The 27260-nt window shown below is 36.8% G+C and overlaps 2 protein-coding genes across 2 annotated transcripts; both read left to right on the top strand.

The window, feature by feature from the left end:
- Positions 1–20110: 20110 nt before the first annotated feature.
- Positions 20111–22785, top strand: LOC127138390 (glucose-6-phosphate/phosphate translocator 2, chloroplastic). The gene is made up of 5 exons (XM_051064825.1): positions 20111–20798; positions 20897–21122; positions 21436–21658; positions 22016–22229; positions 22468–22785. The coding sequence occupies exons 1-5, from the start codon at positions 20118–20120 to the stop codon at positions 22477–22479; spliced, it is 1356 nt and encodes a 451-aa protein (XP_050920782.1). The 5' UTR covers positions 20111–20117; the 3' UTR covers positions 22480–22785.
- A 232-nt stretch (positions 22786–23017) lies between these two features.
- On the top strand, positions 23018–26313 carry LOC127138389 (beta-glucosidase 46). The gene is made up of 11 exons (XM_051064824.1): positions 23018–23296; positions 23392–23517; positions 23721–23796; positions 23889–23963; positions 24054–24141; positions 24307–24559; positions 24701–24816; positions 25102–25357; positions 25460–25562; positions 25647–25755; positions 25852–26313. The coding sequence occupies exons 1-11, from the start codon at positions 23147–23149 to the stop codon at positions 26123–26125; spliced, it is 1626 nt and encodes a 541-aa protein (XP_050920781.1). The 5' UTR covers positions 23018–23146; the 3' UTR covers positions 26126–26313.
- Positions 26314–27260: the final 947 nt, after the last annotated feature.

Raw genomic sequence — 27260 nt, 5'->3', positions numbered from 1 at the left:
ATGCTCTTCAACAACAACAACAATCTCCCATTCGCTCCATTGTTGACTAGAATCATCCAATTATAGAAGGGATTCCTGAATTAACTATCAACATTTATGTTGATGAGCTTATGGTTCTTTGTGAAACCATTGTCGACTTCAAAAATCTGAAGGATAATGGCTTGATTTCTCTAAGACTTTGGAAGTATAAGGATGGAAGGTATTTTTCAAAGGATTAACTGGTCCAGTATATCCAGTGCTTGTGAAGCAGTTTTGGATACATGTTGTTGCTACAAAGGACACAATCACTTCTTTCATCATGAATAAGAAGATTGTTGTCACTAAAAAGTCCATTGCTGACCTAATTTCTCACAATGGTTGTGGGAAAAGGGTTTACAACGTCAAAACTGATGCAAGAAGAGAAGCTATGGTAACATATGTTATTTTCAAGGAAGGAACAAAGTGGGATGAAGGCAAATGTCCAAGTGCTAAAGACTTATTTGATAAGTTGAGGGTTTGGTTCAAGATGATTTTGGGTTGTATTCATCACCGATCCAGTACAAACTCCTCTAATTACATCAACATTAATCAGAAGTTTATGCTGTTCTTCTTGGAAAAAGGGTTCAAATTGGCACTTCCAGCGATCTTGTTCAAGTTTTTTAGGGATTTTATTAGAGAAACTAGAACTGGAAGTACATCAAAGAAGGGAAGGTTCATTCCAAATGAAAGGTTATTTCTGACTGTCATACCCCAAAATTTGCCCATTAATCTCGCAAAACATTTCTCGAAGCACTCCAACTTATTCTGCAAGACACTGACCTTAAAGGAACAAAAGCCCAGCTCACAACAGGCCCAATCCAGAAAATGGCCCAAACTGGCCTGCTCGCTAGGCGAGCAATTCCTTCGCCTAGCGAACCTTCGCTACACGCTCGCCTAGCGAAGCGTGCGAATATCAGAATTTTTGGGCTTCATTCTGAGCCCATTAGGTCACCACAATCACTATAAATACCGACACTTCAGTCACGAAAAGGGAGGAAGGAAAATGGAGAAAGAAGAACCCTAGCAAGCAGGCTCTAACACTCACGGGAGGCAAACCCTGAAGGAACTCGGCGGCATCAAGGTTTACCTCTGCCCAGTTCAATCCGATTTGCCGATTCAAAGCCGCAATTCAATTGCAAACAGGTTTACATTGCTATTACTGCCTTATGTTCTTAATTTGCATATGGCATTATGATTAAATTTATGAAAATATCTTAAGTTTGGCATGTGAATTTTAGTATGTACCTGAATACCTTAAATGATTAACCATATAATTACTGTAATGAAAGTCATAAGGCATAAAATTGGTTGAAATTGTACTGATATCAAAACCAGAATCCGCAGCCGCTCGCTAGCACATCGCTAAGCGAGCATGCAGCGAGTATTCGCTAAGCCTTCGCTAGGCGAGGCAGGAGCGAACGTGACAGTAGCTGACTTTTCTGTTCTGATTTTTCACTCATGTTTTATCATAGCCATGCATCATTTACCCGACCCTATTTACTGTTGTGATCTTTTTTTTTGTGGTGTAATCCTCGATTGCACCCTGATTTGGTGTTCTGACATGTTTTGTTGAGTTGTTTTTGTAAAGGTTCACATATCCCAGGAAAAGATTGCTTGCTAGGTATTCCACTTTATTTGTGGGATACCCTTGTGGAGATTCACCCTGAATTACTCAATTGATTTAATGTATTAATTTTATGGCAAAGATCCACCCTAAATTGCTTAATTGATCTTAATGTATTAATTTTAATGTGGGGATTCCTCCTAATTACCTAATTGATTGTAAAATACGACCTTTGAATATGTGATCTTGGACCTCTCTTTGTTGCTTTACGGTATTACGGTATTATGGTCATGTCCCGCGAATGTGGGGATATACTTAGCAAAGACCCTTCGATTAAATCATCATAAAATAAATAATAGTCCCTCGGATGTTGCCTTCGAATATATGATTTTGTCCCTCGATGACCCTTCGGTGTAGCTTAAGGTTAAATGATGATCGTCCCTCCGAATGCTAAGGTATCCTTACAACTGTTGCCTTCAATGACCACTCGATGACCCTACGATGACCCTTTTACATCCAAAGGGATAAAACTACTTACTTCTCAATAGTAAGGACAGTTTTACCCTCATAAGGATTGGAAATGCCCATAAAGACCTTGGGTAGGTATAACTCTTAAATGCTGAATCACAACTCAAAATACTTTTCATACCTCACACTTTGCAAATACTAGAAAGTCACCACTTGGTATACATTCATACTAGAATCATTACCAAGTTATATTTTTCTAAGCCATTTTCAAAATCAACCGAGATCAATACTTTGTATACATTCGTACAAGAATCATTACAAAGTTAAATTCTCTTTTCAAAAACATTTTTAAGCAATTCACAAACGCTTTTTTTTCCAGACAAACCTAAGTGATCCAGCAATTAAGAGCCCATGGATAACCATGGATACAAAGGGTGCTAACACCTTCCCTTTGTATAATGTACCTCCCGAACCCAAAATCTAAATAAGGTCTTTCCTGTTCTTTTCCACCTTTCCTTATTGGATAAAAGAAAAGTCGGTGGCGACTCTTGCTATCCGCGACATTGCGATTAAAAGCAAATCACATTAAAGTCAGTTCACCGTATGACAGAACTGGCGACTCTGCTGGGGACCCTATTAAAGAGAGGTTACCTTAAAAACAAGATCACTTATTTAAATTGTCTGATTTACTTTTAAGGGATTGCTTGGGTATTTTATGCTTGAGTGAAAGATCCTACACCCGGATCTAGTGTACCTTAGGTGAGTAGCAATAGATCATCGCGACTATCCGGCGTATACTGGAATGGTCAAAATGATGGCTACGGTTAATGTAACACTTTGGATGTCCTGATGTTCCTCATGTTTACTTGAGGAAAAATTTGGCTTCCGCGTGGTGTCATCAAAGCATTAACCAGACCTTTAGAGCCCTAATTGACTCATCCTAGCCATTAGAAAGTAGTGAGATAACTGACTTCGGTTCCGACTGGGGTTGGTTGATACTCGATACTACACTCTTTGAGATTGGACTTTAGGGAAGCTTTGGTCAACCACTTGGTGTTGCACTGAAGTGGACTTAAAGAAAGATCGATGATTTGAGATCCTTCTAGAACCCGGTTACTATTCTAGGACAGGTTGAACCAACCAAACTTCAGTGGGGAGGGTACTTACCTATGGAACTCATGCAAGCCTCAAAACTTAGGAATGATTGTTGTGTGACTTGCTTGTGCGTGTTACTTACTTAACATCATAACATCATAACATCATAACATCATTTCAAGGACTTAGGGATTTAACTTTGCTCTGTTTTGCAAGGTTATGTCTTCCAGGAAGACCATCCGGATCAATCTTGTAGCGATCTCTCCTCAACTCAAGGATTTAGTGTCAGAACTTCCTGATCAGGCTCAGTTCCTCAAGAAACATGGTTCTCTCCTCAATTTGGTTACCACTGGTTTCAAAGAAGATATGATGAGAGCCCTATTCCAATTCTTCGATCCTAAACATCATTGCTTCACATTCCCAGATTACCAGTTGGTACCCACATTAGAAGAGTTTTCCAGGCTGCTTGGGATACCTATCCTTGATCAAACACCTTTCAATGGTTTAGAAAAGATTCCGAAGTCTGAAGAAGTTGCCGCGGCTTTACACATGACAAAATCCGACATTGAAACTAATTGGGTAACAAGAAGTGGAGTTAAGGGTTTACTTGCCAAGTTTCTGATAAATAAGGCCCGAGAATTCTTAAAGGTTATGAATGTCCATGCTTTCGAAGACGTTCTAGCATTACTAATCTATGGTTTGGTGTTATTTCCTAATCCAGACCAATTCGTAGACGTGAATGCTATTAAGATATTCCTCACTCATAACCCTGTGCCTACCTTGCTCGGAGACATTTTGCATTCCCTTCACACCCGTACTATGAAGAGACAAGGGACTCTCATGTGCTGCATACCTTTATTGTCTAGGTGGTTTATTTCACACCTTCCTCAATCAGCCTTGAAGAATGAGCAAAATCTGAAATGGTCTCAAAGGATAATGTCGCTTTCCCATTCAGACATCCGTTGGTGTCCTCATCTCGAAGAAAATGTCATCCTCATCGACCGTTGTGGAGAATTCTCTAATGTACCACTCCTGGGGATAAGAGGAGGTATTACTTATAACCCAGCTTTAGCCCTACGCCAGTTTGGTTACGCTCGAAGAGACGGTCCACATGAAATAATTGTCCAAGGCACGGTGTTTGACTATGACAACGACTCCCAAGGTCTCCGTCAGAGATTTGTACGAGCCTGGGGCATGGTGAAAAGAAGCACTTTGGGACAGAAAAACTCTATTCCTATGGAACCTTATCTCAGATGGGTACGCGCCAGAGCTCGTGAACTTGTCATGCCATACCTTGCAGTCGGACCGCTGATTGTTGAACCAGAGGTTGAAGGAGGTACTCCTCAGATCATTCCTTATCCAGATATGCCTACTGATGTGGAAGAATTAAAGAGATCCTGGATCCAGTTGAGAGAGGAAAGGGATACTTTTGAGACTCAGTTCGTTGCAGAAAGGAAGAAAGTATTAGAGCTCACCAGCCAGCTTAATGAGGAACGAAGACTCAATACATATCTTCGTCCGAAAAGAAGCCGTCCCTGGGAGACTTGAGCTTTCATTGTATTTTTATTATTTCCCTTTTGTAATGAACATTGATTAAGGAAATTATTAATAAAAGTTTCCCTCTTTTTGGTGGTTTACGCAAAGTTAAATTCCAGGAGTCCTTGAAAACATTTCATACATTGCATAGCATAACATAACATTGCATAGCAGGTATCCCAAAAGATCAATATTCTCACGATCTCCCATTGCAAACAGAAAAATGGACCTCGAACAAACTGTCAAAGATCTCCAGGCTCAGAATGCTCAATTCCAGGAGATGATGCTGAGCTTATCCAAGGGGCAGGAAGAACTGAAGGCTCTCTTGCTCGAAAAGAAGAAAGACAAGAAAGCCGTGAGTTACATCAACACGGGAAGAAGGCTTAAAAGACAGGCCGCGGTTGGAATTCCGAATGGTCCAGAAGAGGAGACGGAGAATGATTCAGAGGAGGAGAATGTTGATTTCTCCAACCCTGAGGATGACGATGAAGATTATGAAGGTGAACAGTACTCTCCAAGAGATGATAAGTACAAGTTGCTGGAAGAACGTATGCTAGCCATGGAGGGTCAGAAGGCGCCCGGTCTGGATTTCGAAAGTTTGGGTCTGGTCTCCGATGTGACCATTCCTCACAAATTCAAGATCCCCACTTTCACTAAGTACGATGGTGCGTCCTGTCCTCAGATGCATCTGAGAGCTTATGTGAGAAAGATTCAGCCGCATACCACTGATAGGAAGCTATGGATCCATTTCTTCCAAGAGAGTCTGTCTGGCACACAATTGGAATGGTATTATCAGCTCGAGAGCTCTGACATCCGCACCTGGACTGATTTAGCAACAGCTTTCTATAAACAGTACCAGTATAACTCTGAACTAGCGCCTACTCGGCTACAGTTGCAGAATATGACTATGGAATCCAAAGAAAGCTTCAAAGAATATGCTCAGAAATGGAGAAATTTGGCTGGCAGAGTCAAACCCCCTATGACTGACCGAGAATTAGTGGACATGTTCATGGGCACACTGACTGGCCCATTCTACAGCCATCTACTGGGAAGTTCTTCATCAGGTTTCACTGAACTTATATTGACAGGTGAGCGTGTTGAAATCGGCATCCGAAGTGGAAAGATACAGGCGGCTACCCCTGCAAGCACCAAAAGGTCCTATCAGGGGAGGAATGAATCAAATGTTGTGTACGGTCAAAAGGGTCATAACAAGAAAAATCGTGACCATACCATTGGAGCGGTTACGATTGCAGCACCGCCATCTCAAAGCTTCCAGCCCAAACAAGACAAGCCAAGAAGGCAGTTTACCAGGATCAATATGACCTTGGCACAGGCGCTGCAGGGAATGCTAAAGGCAAATCTGATCACCCTCAGAGATCCTCCTACGAAACCCAACACTGCCTCTTCTCGTTATAATCCCAATGCCAGGAGTGCATATCACTCCGATAGCCCCGGACATGATACAAACGATTACTGGTCATTGAAGAATAGGGTTCAGGATATGATTGAAGCTGGAGAAATTGAATTTGAGCCTCCGGAGACTCCTAACGTCATCACTGCACCTATGCCTAATCATGACAAGGCTATTAATGCTACGGATGACAATTCTCACATTTCTAATGTAGCTGATTTAACATCTCCTCTCCTGATCATCAAGAAGAATTTATTGCAAGCTGGTTTATTTCCAGGTTGTGCTGAAAATTGCGATCGCTGTATACTCCGACCCAATGAGTGCTTGAAGTTGAGGAATGGTATTCAACGACTGATGGATGATCGCACAATTCTCTTCGGAAAGGTTCCTAAGGTGGAAAACCCTATTGAAGAAATATCTGTGATTGCTAGGTCCAAAGTTCCAGTGAAGATTACCGCTACCAGAGCACCTGTGAAGATTACTGCTGAGCCCAAGATTAGGGGAGCTCCCCTAATCATTACTGCCCCTGGCCCGGTACCGTATTCCTCGAGCAAAGCCATTCCGTGGAATTATGGAGGTGATGTTTACATCCATGGCGTAAAGCAAGTTGATAATTCTGCTAATTCTGCTGGCATTGTTGGGACTAGTAAAGTTACCCGAAGTGGAAGGATCTTCTCTCCAGAAATCTCACCTCCCGCCCCTGAAACCCGAGGAAAGGAACCAGTCAACCCTTCTCAGTCAGAGACACCCGTCGAAGATGTTGCCAAGTAGGAAGTAGAAGAAATGTCAGTGCCCCGTACAGATAAAGAAGTCAGAGGTTTCTTGGGACGTTTGAATTACATTGCCCGGTTTATCTCCCATTTGACCGCTACCTGCAAACCCATCTTCAAACTACTGAGGAAGAATCAAGAGATGATATGGAATGACGAATGTCAAGAAGCTTTTGACAAAATCAAGAAGTATCTCCAGGAACCTCCGATCCTGATACCACCAGTTGAAGGAAGACCTCTAATCATGTATTTGACCGTGTTAGAAAATTCAATGGGGTGTGTGTTGGGGCAACATGATGAGTCTGGTCGAAAAGAGCATGCCATATACTACCTGAGCAAAAAGTTTACCGACTGTGAAACAAGGTACTCGCTGCTCGAGAGAACTTGTTGTGCTTTGGCCTGGGCTGCTCGCCGACTAAGACAGTATATGTTGAACCATACCACTTTGTTGATTTCTAAGATGGATCCCATCAAATACATATTTGAGAAACCTGCCCTCTCCGGAAGAATAGCGAGATGGCAGATGATTTTAACAGAGTATGATATCCAGTATACTACCCAGAAAGCAATCAAAGGAAGCGTGCTGGCCGATCATTTGGCTCATCAGGCGGTGGATGATTACCAATCTATGAATTTTGAGTTCCCAGATGAGGATGTCATGCTTGTTACTGATTATGAAGAACCTGGACCGGATGAAGGACCCGAACTAGGATCCCGATGGACTATGGTTTTCGATGGATCTTCTAATGCGTTGGGCAATGATGTTGGTGTTGTAATCGTTTCCCCCAAGGGTTGTCACACGCCTTTCACTGCTAGACTATGTTTCGATTGTACCAATAATATGGCCGAGTATGAAGCATGTATTTTGGGACTCAGAGCTGCTATAGACCTGAGAATCAAGTTTTTAAGCGTATACGGAGACTCAGCCTTAGTAATCAGTCAGATCGAAGGAGAATGGGACACTAAACATCCGAATCTCATCCCTTATCGAGAGCGGGTGTTGACATTAATCCCATACTTTGAAGAGATTACATTCGAACATATTCCACGAGAGGAGAATCAGTTGGCAGACGCCTTGGCCACCATGTCATCTATGTTCAGAGTCAGATGGGACAATGAAGCTCCCAGGATCACCATTGAACGACTAGATGAACCAGCATATTGTTATGAACTTAACGCTGATGAAGTAGAAGAGAAACCGTGGTTCCACGAAGTAAAAAGGTATTTAGAAGCTCGGGAATACCCTGAAGGGGCGTCCATCAATGACAGAAAATTCCTGAGGAGGTTCTCCGCTAAATTCTTTTTGAGTAATGGAGTATTATACAAACGTAATCATGACTCGACTTTGCTTCGCTGTGTGGATAAAAAGGAAGCAGAAAAGATTATGGAAGACATGCATGACGGTATTTTTGGGACTCACTCTAGTGGACATACAATGGCCAAGAAGATTCTGAGATCCGGGTATTATTGGTCTACCATGGAAGCTGATTGCCACCATCATGCCAGAACTTGTCACAAGTGCCAGATCTATGCGGATAAAATACATGTACCTCCTGCTCCATTAAACGTGTTGACGGCCCCTTGGCCCTTTGCAATGTGGGGCATTGATATGATTGGAGAGATTAAACCTACTGCTTCTAATGGACATCGTTTCATCCTTGTTGCTGTTGATTACTTTACAAAGTGGGTAGAGGCAGCCTCATTTGCTTCTGTCACCAAGAATGTGGTGGCACGGTTCATCAAGAATAGTCTCATTTGTCGGTATGGCATCCCTGAAAGAATCATCACTGACAATGGTACTAATTTGAACAACAAAGTGATTACTGAACTCTGCACGCAGTTCAAGATACAACACCATAACTCTTCTCCGTACCGGCCAAAAATGAACGGCGCCGTGGAGGCTGCTAATAAGAATATCAAGAAGATCATACAAAAGATGACAGTAACATACAAAGACTGGCATGAGATGTTACCATTTGCTCTCTATGGTTATCGCACTTCAGTACACACTTCGACAGGGGCAACTCCTTTCTCTTTAGTCTACGAAATGGAAGCCGTTTTACCAGTGGAAGTTCAGATTCCCTCTCTAAGAATTATGAAAGATGCAGGCTTAGATGAAGATGAATGGATTCAGACTCGACTCGATCAGATAAATTTGGTTGATGAAAAGAGACTTGCGGCTGTTTGTCATGGGCAGATATATCAGAAGCGCATGACTCGGGCATTCAACAAAAAGGTCAAGAAACGGGTGTATCAAATCGGCGATTTAGTTATCAAGCGTATCATTCTACCACAAGGTGATCCCAGGGGCAATTGGACTCCCACATACGAAGGGCCATTTGTAGTTAAGAAAGTATTCTCTGGTGGAGCCATGATACTTGCTACGATGGACGGCGAAGACTTCCCACATCCCGTGAACGCAGACATAGTCAAAAAATACTACGCATAAAAGAGACCCGCTAGGTCGACGTATCTAGGCAAAAATTAGGGATAAACACCCGGCAAGTCGAAAACCTGGAAAGGCGGCTTGGGCAAAAAAGGGTATCCTGGTGGACTGAAAACCTGAAAAGGCGGTCCAGGCAAAAATTAGGGATTGAAAGCGTATGACTATGTCCCGTTCTCAGACAGCTTCATCCAAGTTCAAGGGACTGAACAAGCCAATCACTTCTATCCGACAGCAGGAGATGAGATGCTTGAAGACATAATGACAGTAGCAGAATTAGAATCGATAGGACTTTTCCTTCATAGCTTTTTCTTTATGTTTTTGACAATTGTTTCTTACTAGGATTTCTGTCTCCTTGTACTCAAATTGCCTGTTTATAGGCCCTCTTTCAAAATCAATACAATTTTATTTCCAAAAAGATGCTTTTGTTTTACTTTTTCTGTTTTGTTTGCGTAAACGTCCATTGATTTAATTTGAATTAATATATGCATTTGAATATGATCGATGTTTATCAAAAAGACATGCATAAAACGGAAATAGCAATTACTAAAAGACTTCAGGATTGAGGAGAAGGTCTAACCATGCTTCCAATGAATCCGCTACCAATTCTATTCCCCGGCAAAACCAGCTATTTCCCCAGAAGAGGTCAGAATCACCAGACAGGCTGATCATCTCATCCATCCCCAGCCAGGCTCTGTTGAATATTTCTGCCACCAGACAGAAACCAAGTCCCCCCCCAGCTGAGAAAGGGCCATTAACACTAATACCTCCAACCAGTATCTCGGGATTTATTTCCTCCAGTGGAGTCGCCAGGAAAAACTTCTCAGATGCATAATTCATTCATTACATCATTTCACAGCATACGCGTGCATACAACATTCGCATTTATTTTCGCAAGCATAAAACATCTCATGCATCATGACATGACATGAAGTTAACTTTTCTTTTCAGGTTAATTATCCTCCTAAGGATGGTATCTTTAAGCCCATCCCGGCCATTTATTGCAAATACAGCATCTACAAATACGATCAGATACAGTCTAACGTACGATTCATTCTGATTCAGCTCAACATATGACTCCTTCCACTCAAATACGACCTAACGGACGATCCATTCTGACCTTCAACTACTCCAATACGGTCTAATTTACGACCCAGTTGGACCTTTCATTTCTCAGAGACTACCTAGCGTACGGTACATTCTGACGTGTAGCCTAGCATACGACTACCCCTTTCATCCTCAGATACAGCCTAATGTACGGCTCATCTTGCAACTCAGATACGATCTAGCGTACGATCCATTCGGATCTTTCCTCCCCAGCAAAGTCATCCGCCTAATGAACAACTCACTCTGCTATTCAGATACGGTCTAGCGTATGATCCATTCTGATCCCTTATCCCCAGCAGCGTATAACACACTCTGACTCCCCAGCGAAGTCGACAGCATAATGGAGGACTCACTATACGGTCTAGCGTATGACCCGGTATGATACCCATGGCTTCAGATATCGTCTAACGTACGACACAATCTGAAGCTCTCATCATCAAACTTCCTGGATGGCATCTTTAAGCCCATCTCCATCAAGACTATTTGACAAGTGCAAATTTTTGGGGCATTCTAGTGTTCAATAATCTTCCACCTCCAGACCACGAATGGCATACCTGCCATCCTAACTCTCTCGGTTCAAGAATGTTGAACAGGGGCAGCTGTCATACCCCAAAATTTGCCCATTAATCTCGCAAAACATTTCTCGAAGCACTCCAACTTATTCTGCAAGACACTGACCTTAAAGGAATAAAAGCCCAGCTCACAACAGGCCCAATCCAGAAAATGGCCCAAACTGGCCTGCTCGCTAGGCGAGCAATTCCTTCGCCTAGCGAACCTTCGCTACACGCTCGCCTAGCGAAGCGTGCGAATATCAGAATTTTTGGGCTTCATTCTGAGCCCATTAGGTCACCACAATCACTATAAATACCGACACTTCAGTCACGAAAAGGGAGGAAGGAAAACGGAGAAAGAAGAACCCTAACAAGCAGGCTCTAACACTCACGGGAGGCAAACCCTGAAGGAACTCGGCGGCATCAAGGTTTACCTCTGCCCAGTTCAATCCGATTTGCCGATTCAAAGCCGCAATTCAATTGCAAACAGGTTTACATTGCTATTACTGCCTTATGTTCTTAATTTGCATATGGCATTATGATTAAATTTATGAAAATATCTTAAGTTTGGCATGTGAATTTTAGTATGTACCTGAATACCTTAAATGATTAACCATATAATTACTGTAATGAAAGTCATAAGGCATAAAATTGGTTGAAATTGTACTGATATCAAAACCAGAATCCGCAGCCGCTCGCTAGCACATCGCTAAGCGAGCATGCAGCGAGTATTCGCTAAGCCTTCGCTAGGCGAGGCAGGAGCGAACGTGACAGTAGCTGACTTTTCTGTTCTGATTTTTCACTCATGTTTTATCATAGCCATGCATCATTTACCCGACCCTATTTACTGTTGTGATCTTTTTTTTTGTGGTGTAATCCTCGATTGCACCCTGATTTGGTGTTCTGACATGTTTTGTTGAGTTGTTTTTGTAAAGGTTCACATATCCCAGGAAAAGATTGCTTGCTAGGTATTCCACTTTATTTGTGGGATACCCTTGTGGAGATTCACCCTGAATTACTCAATTGATTTAATGTATTAATTTTATGGCAAAGATCCACCCTAAATTGCTTAATTGATCTTAATGTATTAATTTTAATGTGGGGATTCCTCCTAATTACCTAATTGATTGTAAAATACGACCTTTGAATATGTGATCTTGGACCTCTCTTTGTTGCTTTACGGTATTACGGTATTATGGTCATGTCCCGCGAATGTGGGGATATACTTAGCAAAGACCCTTCGATTAAATCATCATAAAATAAATCATAGTCCCTCGGATGTTGCCTTCGAATATATGATTTTGTCCCTCGATGACCGTTCGGTGTAGCTTACGGTTAAATGATGATCGTCCCTCCGAATGCTAAGGTATCCTTACAACTGTTGCCTTCAATGACCACTCGATGACCCTACGATGACCCTTTTACATCCAAAGGGATAAAACTACTTACTTCTCAATAGTAAGGACAGTTTTACCCTCATAAGGATTGGAAATGCCCATAAAGACCTTGGGTAGGTATAACTCTTAAATGCTGAATCACAACTCAAAATACTTTTCATACCTCACACTTTGCAAATACTAGAAAGTCACCACTTGGTATACATTCATACTAGAATCATTACCAAGTTATATTTTTCTAAGCCATTTTCAAAATCAAACGAGATCAATACTTTGTATACATTCGTACAAGAATCATTACAAAGTTAAATTCTCTTTTCAAAAATATTTTTAAGCAATTCACAAACGCTTTTTTTCCAGACAAACCTAAGTGATCCAACAATTAAGAGCCCATGGATAACCATGGATACAAAGGGTGCTAACACCTTCCCTTTGTATAATGTACCTCCCGAACCCAAAATCTAATTAAGGTCTTTCCTGTTCTTTTCCACCTTTCCTTATTGGATAAAAGAAAAGTCGGTGGCGACTCTTGCTATCCGCGACATTGCGATTAAAAGCAAATCACATTAAAGTCAGTTCATCGTATGACACTGACCTTCTGGTTGAAAATGGTATTATGGATGACCTTCTGGTTAGTGGTTTAACGAAGGAGCTTGTAAAGGATTCCAGATATATCTTCTGGGGGAAGAATCTCAAGAGCATGTGTCTCATCTCCAAGGTAGTTAAGCCTGATTTCATTCCTTCAAAGGGTGGTACCCGTGGAACGAGGATTCCGGTTGACAAATTTTCAATCTCACCAAGATTGATCCTCCGAAAGTTCTGGAATTTTACCTTTAGAGTTATCTCAAAGATGGAATATATCCAATGGTTGACCCATTTAACTTTCCAGAGACTTACCTGGATATGCATGGGAAGAGGAATAAAGAGTCTCGTGAAGAAGGTTCTTCAAGACCTCAGAAGAAGAAGAAAAAGGCAGCTACTTTTCTGGATGAATATGAGGTGCCTCTTAGCGAGCGCCAGGAAGTAATGCTTTTGAAGGACACTTATGGTATTATCAAATAATCTTCCAAATCTTCTGACACTCCTACTCCTGGTAAGCTTCCTAAGGCCATAAATCTTTTTGTTTCTGACTCTGTAATTTATGAACGGGTCTTACCAACACAACCCTCTCCATCTCCTTCTCAAAGCTTTCCCATTTCACAACCACCTCCCACAAAAACAATTGTTTTAGAACCTGTTACAAAAACTCCTAAAGTTTCTGAAACTCGGTTAGATCAACAACAATAACAGATACCACAAACACCACCTTCTTCATAGTTACCTTCATCATCCATTCCACCTCAATCTCTAATTGTTTCTGCTTCCCACACCAAAAATCCAAATATAACACCACCCAGAAGATCCCCTTCAAGAGATTATGGTAACCAAGGGTCTAAAGGTACTACTGAAGGCATGTTTAATTTTGAACCTGAACCTGAAGTGTCTGACTCTGAAAGATACAAGGCCATTCCCCCTCCTCTTCCAACTGTTTATGGTCCAGATCCTCATTCAACCATAATTGATCTTTCTGTCAGAATCCCTAACCAACCAAAACCAAACCCAAATGTTGGTAAGATTTTGAAGAATTTCTAATTAGACTCAAGAAGTTGTCTTCACGCTGCTATGAGAACTAGTTATTTATCAACTAATCCTACTGAGAGTGACGTTGCTTATGAAGCTTACAGGAGTTGGATAAAATCCAAGATCTCCAAGCTGAAGAACTTTGGGTACAAAGTATCTGAAAGAAACTCCCGTTATGGATTTGTACCCCTTATGGAACTCTTGAAGTTACGACATACTCCATTGTGTCTTTCTGCTCCGAGGTCAAGGAAGTTGTTCAGGAAGCTGAGGTAGATTCTGGTCATCCATAATTTGTCATGGAAAATGTTACTACTCAGCCGGTTGCTTCTGAAGAAAAATAAATTGTGGTTTCTAATAATCAACAGTCGGTTGAAACATCTTCTGGGGTTGTTTTTGAAGTGCTTCGTGCTTCTAAAGACCATCGCATATATGAAAGCTAAGAATGATCTGGTCAAAGAATTTCTGGACAAGAAGGAAATGATGTTTCAGTTGATACTATCCAGACTTCCGCCTCCTCCGCCGCAAAATCCTTAGCCTTTTCCAAAATAGTTTCACACTTTTTGTGTTTTGTATTTTGCTTAAGTGTTTTGGTGTTTTTGTAACATGATTGTACTCTTTTCTGCCTTATGGCACTACTTAATGAAAATCATGTTTGCTTCTTTCCATTATTTTATTTTATTTTGTCTATGTCTTTTTGATCGATGACAAAGGGGGAGAGTTGTAATTGATTTTGATATACCTATATTCTTGAATCAGAACCCAAACATTTTTTAATGTTTCTAATAACAACTACTTTAAATAATAGTTTGTTAATTATCTTGCAGAGATAAGTTCAAACATAAGAAGCTCTTGAAGTTTTTCAAATCAGAACTTAAGTTACTAGTTTCAGAAGAAATGGTCTACTCGCTGAGTCTGAAGCTTTAACACTACTGTTTGAGAAAGATTTCAACTAGGAATAAGAACTTGGCATTAAGTTTTGACGAATTGTAAATTCGGCATCGAGTTATGAGGAATTGTGAATTCCATGGTAATTAAACTTGGTAATCAAGCTCTTTAAGAAGAATTCGTAACCAGACTCTAAAAGCTCTTTCAAGATTCAAAGAGAATTTCAAAGAGAACCAGGCTCTAAAGCTTCTTCAAAAGAGTTCAACCAAGCTTTTAAAGTGAATTTCATCATAATGTTGAGTTTGACAACTAGTGCTTTGGATAAGTTCAAGCAACTTCTGAAGACAAACCAGATTTTAATAGAAGATCATTCTGGTACTTCAAAAAAGGTTAATCAGAAAAGTGCTCTTTCATTCAGATTTTATCTTTTAAAGATTATACATATCAGGGGGAGCTTTGTGCTTTTGTATGATGTATCTTTCTGTGATTAGCCTTTACAAAATTGTTCATCAAAATACATGTTTTTGTCATCATAAAAAAGGGGGAGATTGTTAGAAAAATATTTGGTTATGCATTTATACCTTGAGATTTGATGATAAAAATGTCGTATTCGTGTGAGAACAATTTTGGTATCCTAATGGTTTGTTATTATGTAGCTTTAACAAGCAATTCTGATTCTGAGTTTATGACGTGCAACGTCATCAGTTTATGAACATTGTGTTTCAAAGTTCGCTTCTGCGTTAATAATTTAGAAGTTCTAAAAGATATGAAGTTGCTGCTGCAATGTTCTTTCTGCTTCTATGCTGATTCACTCCTGAGAAGTTTCTGAAGAGACGCCATGTTGTTGCTGTAACTTTCTCCCCACTTCTGCTTCTGGACGTGACTCTGATTGTCAAGCTTCTAAAGAATGACAAGCTTTTGAAGTTTTTTTACTTAGCTAAAGATTATGAAGATCCCAAACCAGACATTGAGGTTATCAAGGTTCTGACTGAAGAGTCTGAATTTCTGAAGATTCTGAAGAGACTAAAGATCTCAAACCAGACTGCTGACGCTGTCAAGGTTCTGACTAAAGATTCTGAAGTTTCTGAATCCAGCTGTATGTTTCTTCATTTCATGCTTCATCAACTTTCATCAGAAGCCAATGAATTTGAAGGTAAGATCAAAGTGGATACATGATTAAATAGTACATAGTACAAATCTAATATTTCTTTCACTACCTGATATCATGGGCAAAGAATAGTACTATACATCACACCTGTCACTGATTTTATGGGTGAAGGATTGTATGTTGTATCACTCCTTTCACCAATCAAACAGTGGGCAACCTCTTTATTTGGTATCCCTATTTTGCCCTCCAACAATCTCTTTTCTTATGCTATATAAGTAGGACTTGGAGACTTGAAGAAACTATGACAACAATTTCATAATACTGTTTTCTACGTGAAAAAGATTTAGAGTTTGTTCAAAGTTTTTATTTAAGTGTTTTGTATTTCATTTGTGTAAAATATTCTTGTGTAGAAGCATCTTATAACACAAACCTTTGATTCAAACATGTTGTTTGTGATTCCTTAAGGAGACTAGGGTATACTCGAATCCTTGAGAAGAAAAAGAAGGTTATTATTTGTGATTATTGTAATCAATTGATTATAATGGATTGAATCCTTGTGTATAAGGAAAAATTACCTTGGCGGGTGGATTGGAGTAGCTTTGAGTTTCAAGCGAACCAAGATAAAAATACTTGTGTTTTTATCTCTTTGTTCTTAGTTTTTTGAGTGGTGCTCGTGAGTTGATAAAAAACTTTTGTTTTTAAAATCCAATTCAAACCCCTTCTTTCTTGTGTTTTTCACACCTTCGCATATCAGTTGGCCCTTGTTCTTTGTTGCCACTAGAAACATCACCTAAAGTCTCAGAGCGTAGTACTTTGGTCCAATCCATCTCATTATAATCTTCACTAGGCTTATTAACTTCACTATCTTCACTATAGTCATTATACTCACTTGCAACATAATCCTTATCAAAAGTTTATTCAGCGTGTTCATCATTCACTTCAATATTAGGCTCACTAACTTCAACATGTTTATCATTAACTTCAACATTAGACTCACTGATTTCAACATGTCTAGTACATTGGACATCATCATCAATGTAATTATCTAATTCACTTGAATTCACAATCACAAGGGGGCAGATACTTTGTGCTTCACATATACATATATTACCTCATATCCTACAACATGTTTGGCAAACTACAACACATCCTTATCATTACTCAATGGTCTAAGACCACGAGAAAAGTTGAATATAGGGTTCTAACACCATATACACTTTATGTCTACATAGCCCTACCTTTTAATCAATCTATCCAAATCCATGTATGACATGAAATCCACACCCCACTTCCAATTTATTTCAGATACCTCTCCATCAACATACCACTTAACAAGTTCAAGAACTAATCTCCCATGTGGTGTATTCTTAACTTAACCTTATGACTCTTACTTGACCTGTGAATTAATCGAAAAACAATGGAATAAGTTAATATTAAGTGGGACCATAACCAAACATTAAATAAACATGGTAGACCATAACATACGACTAAGATAAGTAAACAAGAAAACAGTTGGGACCAAAAGTTCACATGAAAATGATGATGGACCACAAGTTAACCTACAACAAATAAAACAAAACAAGTTGGATATGATGACACTCCAAAGGGGACAATAAAACATACCTTAAAGAGAACATTACTTGTCCACTGCTCATATTTGCGAATCCTAGGAAACAAATGCTACATATGAGAGCTTCGAGTGTCGTTTATGGTGTTATGGATCTTCGTTTTTTCAGATAACATTTTTCCTAAGATAGGGTTCTTCGTGTTTGGTTTCAGGGAGAGAAAGAGAAAAAGGAATTAGGTTTAATGTGTTATTCATTTTTGGGTTTATCTTTTAAATACACTTTAATTTTTTATTAGAATAATTATATCAATTAAAAATGTTATGCAAAAATAAAAATAAATAATTTCTATTAAATATGGTCTGGTTGCCGTGTACCAATGACACATCATTAATGAGTATGAGTATGCCAAATATACGGAATTGGAGGGGTAAAGAAAATCTCAAGAGAAGTAAAATTCAAAAATCAAACAACTGATTTTTAAAATGAGGGTCTAAAAATTTAAAAACATCAAAATAGGAGACCAAAAATGTATTTAAACATTTATTTTAATATATTTGTTTTATACTAATCATCATGAACCTAGGTAAAAAATTTCACGACTAATCATTATTCGCGATATTTTTTTGAATTGTGTCTTGTTTTTTAAGAATTCTTGTTTTTTAGTTGTTGAATCCAACAAATTTGGAGTATTTTCGAAAAATAAAATAAAATAAAATATTATCGATCAAAATTAAGCAAAGTAACTCAAATTTATTTAAGTTTTCTTAGATTAAAAGGTTATTTTTTTAGAATAGGTATTTTAGTAACATAAAATTACATTAATTCTAAATTATTTTTATAAATTTTATTTAATTAATATTTACTAATTCGTTAAACCAACTTAGTTGATAGCTATTCAAGAATATTATATGTAATGCGTGCGTGTTTGAACCTACGATATCCCAATTATTCACTCTTTTTTAAAACATAAATTATGCTTTAAAAGAATTAACTTTTAAACATAAATTATTTTTTTAATTTTTTTTAAGAGTGAATATGAGAATTAACTTTTAAACATAAATTATTTTTTTAATTTTTTTTAAGAGTGAATATGAATAATTATCAGGAAGTGAAAATAAAATTTAAATAATCATATATATATATATATATATATATATATATTAATTCTGAAAAGATATTAAATATTAACTAAATACATTTTTTAAAAATAAATTGGAATTAAGATTACATTGTATGTTATTGAGAAAACCTATGGATAATACACTTTCAATGTAAATTATTCTTACACGGTTAATCAATAACAATATGTATTACGCTAAATCAACTTATAAATTTTAAATTATTTATATAATTTAATATTTTAGAGTATTTTAATTAAATATATATGTAATATTTTTCACAGTAACAATTTAATACCATTAAACTTTTCTAAAAAATAAACTTTTTATCTACAAAAACTTAAATAAATTTGACTTACTCTGCTTAGTTATGAGTGATAATATTTATTTTACTTTTAGAAAATACTCGTTTTTGCAACGATTAAAACAAATAATTTGAAAAATGTCGCGAATAATTAGTTGCAATGAATTTTACGTGAGTCCATGGTATTTAGGATTAAAACAAATAAATCAAAATAAATGATTATATTTGGACCAACTTTTTATTTATCATAAAACTCTCAAAAATAGTTATGATATTACATCTTTATTTATTATTAAAATTAATTGTTAAATATTATCAGTATAATTAATCAATCAATCAATATCGTTTATAATTATTATTTTAATATAATTAAATAATTCAAGATTTTACAAATATAATTAATTGATAATATTAAATTATAGACCGATTTATTTTAATTTTAAAAAATAATTTTTTTATACTTTTAAAAATGATTAACATTGGTACTATGTAATATAAATATATATTGTTAAAAATTAAAATATATTTGAAATCACATTTAAAAAATATATATGTATTTAAAAAAAATATATATAAAAAATATCTTCTAATTCATGTGAATTTTAAAAAAAATTGATATCAAAAAATTAAAATAAAATGACAAAATACTTAAAATAAAAATTAAAAAAATTTAAACAAAAAGTTTCTTTTTCTTTTTAATTTTTTTAATAAAATATATAATATTTAAAAATTCTTTTAAAAAAATGAAACAAATTGAATATATATATATATATATATATATATATATATATATATATATATATATATATATATATATAAGCGACAATATAAAATAATTTTATACGGTTAAATACATCCAACTACTTTATCACGCTTTAATTTTAAAATTATATTAATGATATGATAAATGAATAAATTTTTATTGGGTGTACATGTAAAATTATTTTATATTATGAATATATTATTTTTAATTTCAAAAATTTAATATATATAAATCCTATAAAAGAAAGAATAAGCAAGTATTATATATTTTGATAAACTATTTTGTTATTATATAAAATAAAATAAGATAAAATCTGTTTACCTTTATTTACGAAACCGTCTTATGATAGTTCTGTTTCCACCTATATAAATAGCGCTTTCTCCTCTACCAAATGCCACCTTTCTTAGGAAAAACCGTTCTCATTCTTCTTTTTCTCTTTGTACTTTTCTCTCTCGCCGCACCTTCAATTTTCTTGACTTCTTCGCATTTTCCTTCCTCGCTACCATCGCTCAACCATAAATCTCATCAACACAATCACTTTCTTCATTCATCTACTACATTCTTTTCTTCAATCATCATCATAATCACCATGATTTCCCAACTCAATTTCACATCTTCTTCATTGCCTTTTACACCGCTTTCTTCCTCCAAACCTAAACTTTCCACAACGCTCACTTTTCACAATGTTGCAAAAAATACTATACATTTTAAACCTCTGTACCTTTCATCCACTCAGAATTTCAGTTTCTCAACTGCAAAGAGGGTAACAGAGTGTCATGCATATGAAGCTGATCGGTCAGAGTCAGAGCCAGCGCCGTTGGCGGTTAACATTGATGTTCCTGTTGAACCGGTAGCTCAGAAGATGAAAATTGGTTTGTATTTTGCTACATGGTGGGCTTTGAATGTTGTGTTCAATATATACAACAAGAAGGTTTTGAATGCTTTTCCTTATCCATGGCTTACTTCCACTTTATCACTTGCTGCTGGTTCTCTCATCATGTTGATTTCATGGGCTACAAGAGTTGCTGATGTTCCTAAAGTTGATTTTGATTTTTGGAAGGCTTTGTTTCCGGTAAGCATGCAATGTTGTTTCGTTTTTTATGAGTATCATATTGACTGTAACGTGTTTGAATGAATGACTGAATGGTGATTTTGGATTGTGGATTGTAGGTTGCAGTGGCACATACAATTGGGCATGTTGCAGCTACTGTGAGTATGTCCAAAGTTGCAGTTTCGTTTACACACATAATCAAAAGTGGAGAACCTGCTTTCAGTGTTTTGGTATCAAGGTTCTTGCTTGGTGAATCTTTTCCTTTGCAAGTTTACCTTTCACTGTTGCCGATTATCGGAGGTTGTGCACTTGCTGCTGTCACTGAGCTTAATTTCAATATGATCGGTAAGACTATATTCGCTTATTTACATGGTTGGTTTTCGTATTTTGATTTTGTTTTCTTATAGTAGATTGAATTGATAATAGGATGCTAAACTAAACTAAACTATGTATTACTGATACACTTTCAATTGAAGATGTGTCTAGTGTCCCATACAACATCGACATATATAGTTACATTCAATTGTTCTATTTACTCATATTATTATTATTAGTGTAGTGTCCTATGTCGGTGTGTGTGCTTAGAAGATATTAAATTTGTCTGTGCTTCGAAGATACTAAATTTGTAGTTTTTTGATCAATCTTATTTATGTTTCAGGGTTTATGGGGGCTATGATATCCAATGTGGCCTTTGTGTTTAGGAATATATTTTCAAAGAAGGGAATGAAAGGAATGTCTGTTAGTGGAATGAACTACTACGCCTGCCTCTCTATATTATCTCTATTGCTTCTCACCCCTTTTGCTATTGCTGTCGAAGGCCCAGCGTTGTGGGCTGCTGGCTGGCAAACAGCAGTGTCTCAGATTGGTCCCAATTTTGTATGGTAAGTAAGCACAACAATCTACAATTCTCGGCAACAATCAGCCTAGATCATATACATGCTTATTTGTATAACCAAAGATATGATATAATCTGTTTTCGTAAGTTATCTCGAAGAGTATATGGAAACATGCTAAATATGACTTGTGAACATGTCATAAGTTGTTTCTATAAACTCTTTCAAACAATCTCACAAATGCTTATTTTAGTAGATTAGTTCAAATAATTAAATTCAAACACGTCCTTAGTGGAGCCATTTTATAGTTTCTTTTGCATGTACTATTGGATTTATACATATATAATATTCTCTAATGATTGTGAAGTGTTTGAATAATAAAATTGTGGGTTGTAATTTTTACAGGTGGGTAGCAGCACAGAGTGTCTTCTACCACTTGTACAATCAAGTATCTTATATGTCTCTTGATCAGATTTCTCCATTAACGTTTAGCATAGGGAACACAATGAAGAGAATCTCGGTTATCGTCTCTTCCATCCTTATCTTCCGCACCCCAATTCAGCCAAACAATGCCCTTGGAGCTGCCATTGCAATCCTTGGCACCTTCCTCTATTCACAGGTCCATTCCCATTTCTTCTATTTTTGTTTTCTTATACAGTAGATGCTATTGTCTGTCAAAATCACATTCACTATTCTTTAACCTGCTATATATCAAAGTTTTAAACATTTAATTAATCTGTGAAAGCAAATTAAATTCAGTATAAGCATTCACTATATTTGCCTGTCATGAAAAAACTATATTTTTTGATACGTGTGACACAACTGATATGTTCTTTCTTTTAATATTATTTGAGCAGGCTAAACAGTAATATGTAGTTTGGAAGCTTCTCTATGCTAAGGAAATGTGAGCGAGGATTCAATTCAAGGCTGAAGCTCCAAACAAATGATATATTTATTAATGAAGTTAATAGAAGTTCAGGCTGCTTTATTTGTGGCTATAGAGTTATAGTAATTTTAATCACAATTCAATTTTGTTTTCACTTTTCAGTCTATATGAGTTTTTTGTTTCTTTCCTGTAATCAGAGGTTAAAATAATGTACTGCAGTAAATAAGAACAATGTGTCAGAGTTTTGCATGTTGAGGCTGATCCTATATATTTTCAATAATTGAGGCTTTTTTTTGTTGTTGAGAAATTACAATAGTTAATGCTGATAGTTAACAATATGATATTGGTGTATTGAAAAATCAACATACATTGTTCTAATAAACATAAAATCAATGATTAATTTATGTTGATTTGTATTGAATTTAGATAAACAGATTAACAGATATACAAATAATGATTCTTATCTATTAATCAGTTACGTTTGAAAATGATTGACAGGCCTTTACTATTGGTCCCAGTAGTAGGTGCAGAGTAATTGGCCTTTTCTATTGATCCCAGTAGAAGGTGCAGAGATGTTTGTTGGTTGTGAACCATTTAATAAGAATACGGATTTTGTATTGACTATTAATTGAGTTTAGGATGATTCAAATATGGAGTTATCTACATTTCACAAAGCTGTTGTATCCATGGAGAAAATATTACTACTCTTTTTCTTATTTACAATCACACCATATGCTCTTGGAGATACTTCTCCTTTTCCCACTAACTTTCTCTTTGGCACTGCTTCTTCTGCCTACCAGGTTTCGGTTTCGGTTTCTTTTATTTTCTTATTCTTCATGTTTATCTCTTAATTAATCGCGGCTGATTATTAAATTAAATATTATTATTGTTATAGTATGAAGGTGCTTACTTGAGTGATGGCAAAGGGTTGAGCATCTGGGATGTCTTCACTCACAAACCTGGTAGCACTCATGATGGAAGTAACAGTGATGTTACAGTTGATCAATACCATCGGTATCAGGTAGACATGATAGACTTCACTTCCATATAATACATTATTTGATCATGTGACTTTATACGGCCAAAAATTATAACTAATATAATTAGAGTTTAACTTATATACATTGTTACGGTAATCTACACGGTCAGTCAGTCACAACATGTTTGTATAACTCATTACACCAACTATAGATGCTTCAAATTTCAATTTTGTGATAAAAACAGGAGGATATAGATTTAATGGAAGCTATGAAAGTCAACAGCTACCGGTTTTCGATTTCATGGACACGGATTCTACCAAGTATGCATCTTACTTTAACAAAAACTTGATGATTACAATTAACAAGTTTTTACTGTCAATTCACAAGCAAAATTTGCAATGATTATGAGCAGAAGGTAGATTTGGAAAAGTGAACTTGGCTGGTATCGACTACTATAATAGGCTTATCGATGCTTTGTTACTCAAAGGTTTGATTTCAATCTTCCTACTATGGTATGTGAGACAGAGAAGAGCTGTAACAGGTCGATTATGGTAATCCGTGTTTATAAAATTTGCAGGGATCCAACCGTTTGTTACATTGTTTCACTATGATTTCCCTCAAGAACTTGAGGATAGATATGGAGGTTGGCTAAGTCCCCAATCACAGTAAGTTACTCTAATTCTACAATTCATTTTGCTCATATTTTTTCAACACCTTTACCATACTTTACCAACATCATAACTAACATTTGTTTTTCTTCCTAGAAGAACTTTGGCTTAAGAAAAAAGACAAGACAATGGTGGTGTACTAATGTATTTTGACATGTGCAGGGAAGATTTTGTATTATTTGCAGACATATGTTTTAAATCCTTTGGCGATAGAGTTAAGTACTGGGTCACATTCAATGCGCCAAATGCTCAGGTTTCACTTAGTTACCGTTCAGGTATTGCCCCGCCACGTCACTGTTCCGGCATATTCGGAAATTGTAGCAAGGGAGACTCAGAGAAGGAGCCCTTTGTGGCAGCCCATAATATTATCCTGTCACATGCAGCTGCAGTTCATATTTATAGAAACAAATACCAGGTAATTTATTTGCTAACAAGACCTCACAACTTTGTAGTATGCTTTCCGATGTTAGTTTTACAAATCAAAGTGGAAAGGAAGTTGGACTTAACATTCATTCAAAACATTATAAAGTTGCTTTAATTTCAATGGTACATCCAGACCGAGCAAGGCGGAGAAATTGGCATCGTCATAAGCTGTAATTGGTATGAGCCGTTAAGCGATTCGGAGGCAGATAAATTAGCTGCTAAAAGAGCACAATCATTTACCATAAACTGGTAGAGTTTCTTCATTTTTAATGGCTCATTCAACTTCTACTAACCCAAGTTGGATTTGGATTTCCTGTTTTCACATAGCACATATACACTGATTTGAACTGTCATATATCAAGATTGAACAACTCATGTTTTGACTTTTTTATATTTTCGCCCGATCTACCAAAGTCAGAACACGAGTTTGAAATTTTGATTGGCCGGTCCAAATCACGTGATTGCGTCAAATGCATGATTTTCTAACTGTAGAAAAACTACCTGATCACAAAGTTTTATTCTATAATAATGCAGGATCTTGGATCCAATCTTATTCGGTAAATACCCAAAAGAGATGGAGACTATTCTAGGAAGCATATTACCCAAATTTTCCGGTAATGACATAAAAAAACTGAATCAAGGACTCGATTTCATTGGCATCAATCATTATGCAAGTTACTATGTCAGTGACTGCATATTATCAGTGTGCGAGTCTGCGCCAGGAACCTCTACAACAGAGGGTTTATACCTACAAACTGCACAAAAAGACGGCGTACCAATTGGAGAGCTTGTAAGCACTCTGTTCTTTTGACGATCAATCACATACCTTACATTTTATTCAACCTTGCAGGACCAACACAATCGTTAAACATGTATTGTTTGTTATATGCAGACACCGTGGGCTTGGCTCAATGTTTACCCACAAGGCATGAGGAAAATTGTTAACTACATAAAAGATAGATTCAATAACACTCCAATGTTCATTACTGAGAACGGTAAGCAAAGAAGCGCATCGAAATTGAACCTATTTTTACAACATTTTGAATCTCTTGACTGATTCTATCCGAATGTTTTTGTAGGATATGCAGATTTGAATGATCCAGATATCACCAAAGAAGAATATCTTAGTGATGTTAAGAGAATAAACTACATGTCTGGTCACTTAGATAGTCTAGTGACATCATTGAGGTAAGAATCTACAAAAAGTGAGTAAACATGAATGATATTTTTCTTCTTGGACACAAGAAAAATAGCTGAGTATTTGTATGTTGGTTGTGATTACAGGGAAGGAGCAGATGTGAGAGGTTACTTTGCATGGTCATTGCTTGACAATTTTGAGTGGACATATGGTTTTTCAGTGAAATTTGGACTTTATCATGTTGACTTTTCCACACAGAAGAGAACTCCAAAGTTGTCTGCTAGTTGGTTCAAACATTTCATTGCTATGCATAAAACTGAGAGCATTAACACGGAGATGAGATACTTGAACAAACAGTTCAAGGAAAATAACTTGCTTAGAACCCTAAGCTCAGAGGGTAGAATGAAAAACATGGATTAACTAGTTTGAATTATTGTTCGAGTCTAATTTAAGTTCATGTGATTTAGTTGTTACTTGTCACAACAAGTAACTAAATAAGTTGGTTCCATTGATGGGTCTCATTACTATCTATAAATCCAACTCGTGTTGTATGGAGTAAACTATCATTGATTGTATTCAAATGTAACACAATCATCTGTTTTTCTCAATTACATGTGTGTCTAGTTCTAGCAAGTGCTTCTGTTTTTCTCTATTAAGTGTGTGTGTAGTTCTAGGAAGTGGTACAGTGAGGATGCAATTATTACAACTGATTTTCTCCTTAATGGAGAATAAAAAAAAATAAAGGTGTTATTAAAGGCAATAATAAAATCGGAAATAATATATTTTCCAACACCCCCTCAAATTGGTGCATAGATATCTATCATGTTCAACTTTGTTGGTGCAAAGGTAGAATAAAAGATGAATATTCTTTTAAGAGAATGACGGCTACAAAAAGGATTAAAACTTACAATGATTGATACCCTATTTATAAGCCTCTAACAAACTTAAATATGAATCAAATCTAATATTTAAATCTAATATCTAACAAACTTAAATATGAATCAAATCTAATATTTAAATCTAATATCTAACAAACTTAAATATGAATTAAATCTAATAATTAAATCTAATACCATCCCTTAATTCATATTCCATCAAAACTTGTAACACCAATTCCATCCCTTAATCTGAGAAATTGATCAGTCTTGATAGCTTTCGTCAGAACATCTGCCAACTGCTTTTGAGTGCTGCAGTGTACAACTTCTAACACTCCCCTCTGAACTTGATGTCTCAGAAAATGATACTTGGTCTCAATGTGCTTGCTTCTCCCATGCAACACTGGGTTTCTGGCAAGATTGTTTGCAGACTTGTTGTCAATCATCAGCTTCAGAGGTTTGTTTACTTTAATCTTCAGATCCTGCAATAGATTCAGAATCCACACAGCTTGGCATGCAGTAACAGCAATCTTATAATTCTTCAGATCAAATCTCTTCAGAAGTTCTAATTCATACTTGAGCTGATGCAAAATAATACCTTTCTCAGAGTATCTGAACTCCATCCCTAGAAAGTATGTCATTTTGCCTAGATCAGTCATTTCGAATTCATTCATCAGAAC

Source organism: Lathyrus oleraceus, chromosome 4 (genome assembly GCF_024323335.1).
Source record: "Lathyrus oleraceus cultivar Zhongwan6 chromosome 4, CAAS_Psat_ZW6_1.0, whole genome shotgun sequence".
Lineage (NCBI taxonomy): Eukaryota > Viridiplantae > Streptophyta > Magnoliopsida > Fabales > Fabaceae > Lathyrus > Lathyrus oleraceus.
The sequence above is the reverse complement of the archived record's forward strand: the minus strand, read 5'-3'. Positions and strand labels throughout refer to the sequence as shown.

What these genes read in the sequence shown, in the direction of transcription:
- LOC127138389 (XM_051064824.1), top strand. Translation starts at nt 23,147, where the DNA reads ATGGAGTTATCTACATTTCACAAAGCTGTTGTATCCATGGAGAAAATA. An exon ending in CTGCTTCTTCTGCCTACCAG is followed by an intron (nt 23,297 to 23,391) that starts GTTTCGGTTTCG and finishes TTATTGTTATAG; the next exon opens with TATGAAGGTGCTTACTTGAG. An exon ending in CGATGCTTTGTTACTCAAAG is followed by an intron (nt 23,964 to 24,053) that starts GTTTGATTTCAA and finishes TAAAATTTGCAG; the next exon opens with GGATCCAACCGTTTGTTACA.
- LOC127138390 (XM_051064825.1), top strand. Translation starts at nt 20,118, where the DNA reads ATGCCACCTTTCTTAGGAAAAACCGTTCTCATTCTTCTTTTTCTCTTT. An exon ending in TTTGGAAGGCTTTGTTTCCG is followed by an intron (nt 20,799 to 20,896) that starts GTAAGCATGCAA and finishes TGTGGATTGTAG; the next exon opens with GTTGCAGTGGCACATACAAT. An exon ending in ATTGGTCCCAATTTTGTATG is followed by an intron (nt 21,659 to 22,015) that starts GTAAGTAAGCAC and finishes TAATTTTTACAG; the next exon opens with GTGGGTAGCAGCACAGAGTG.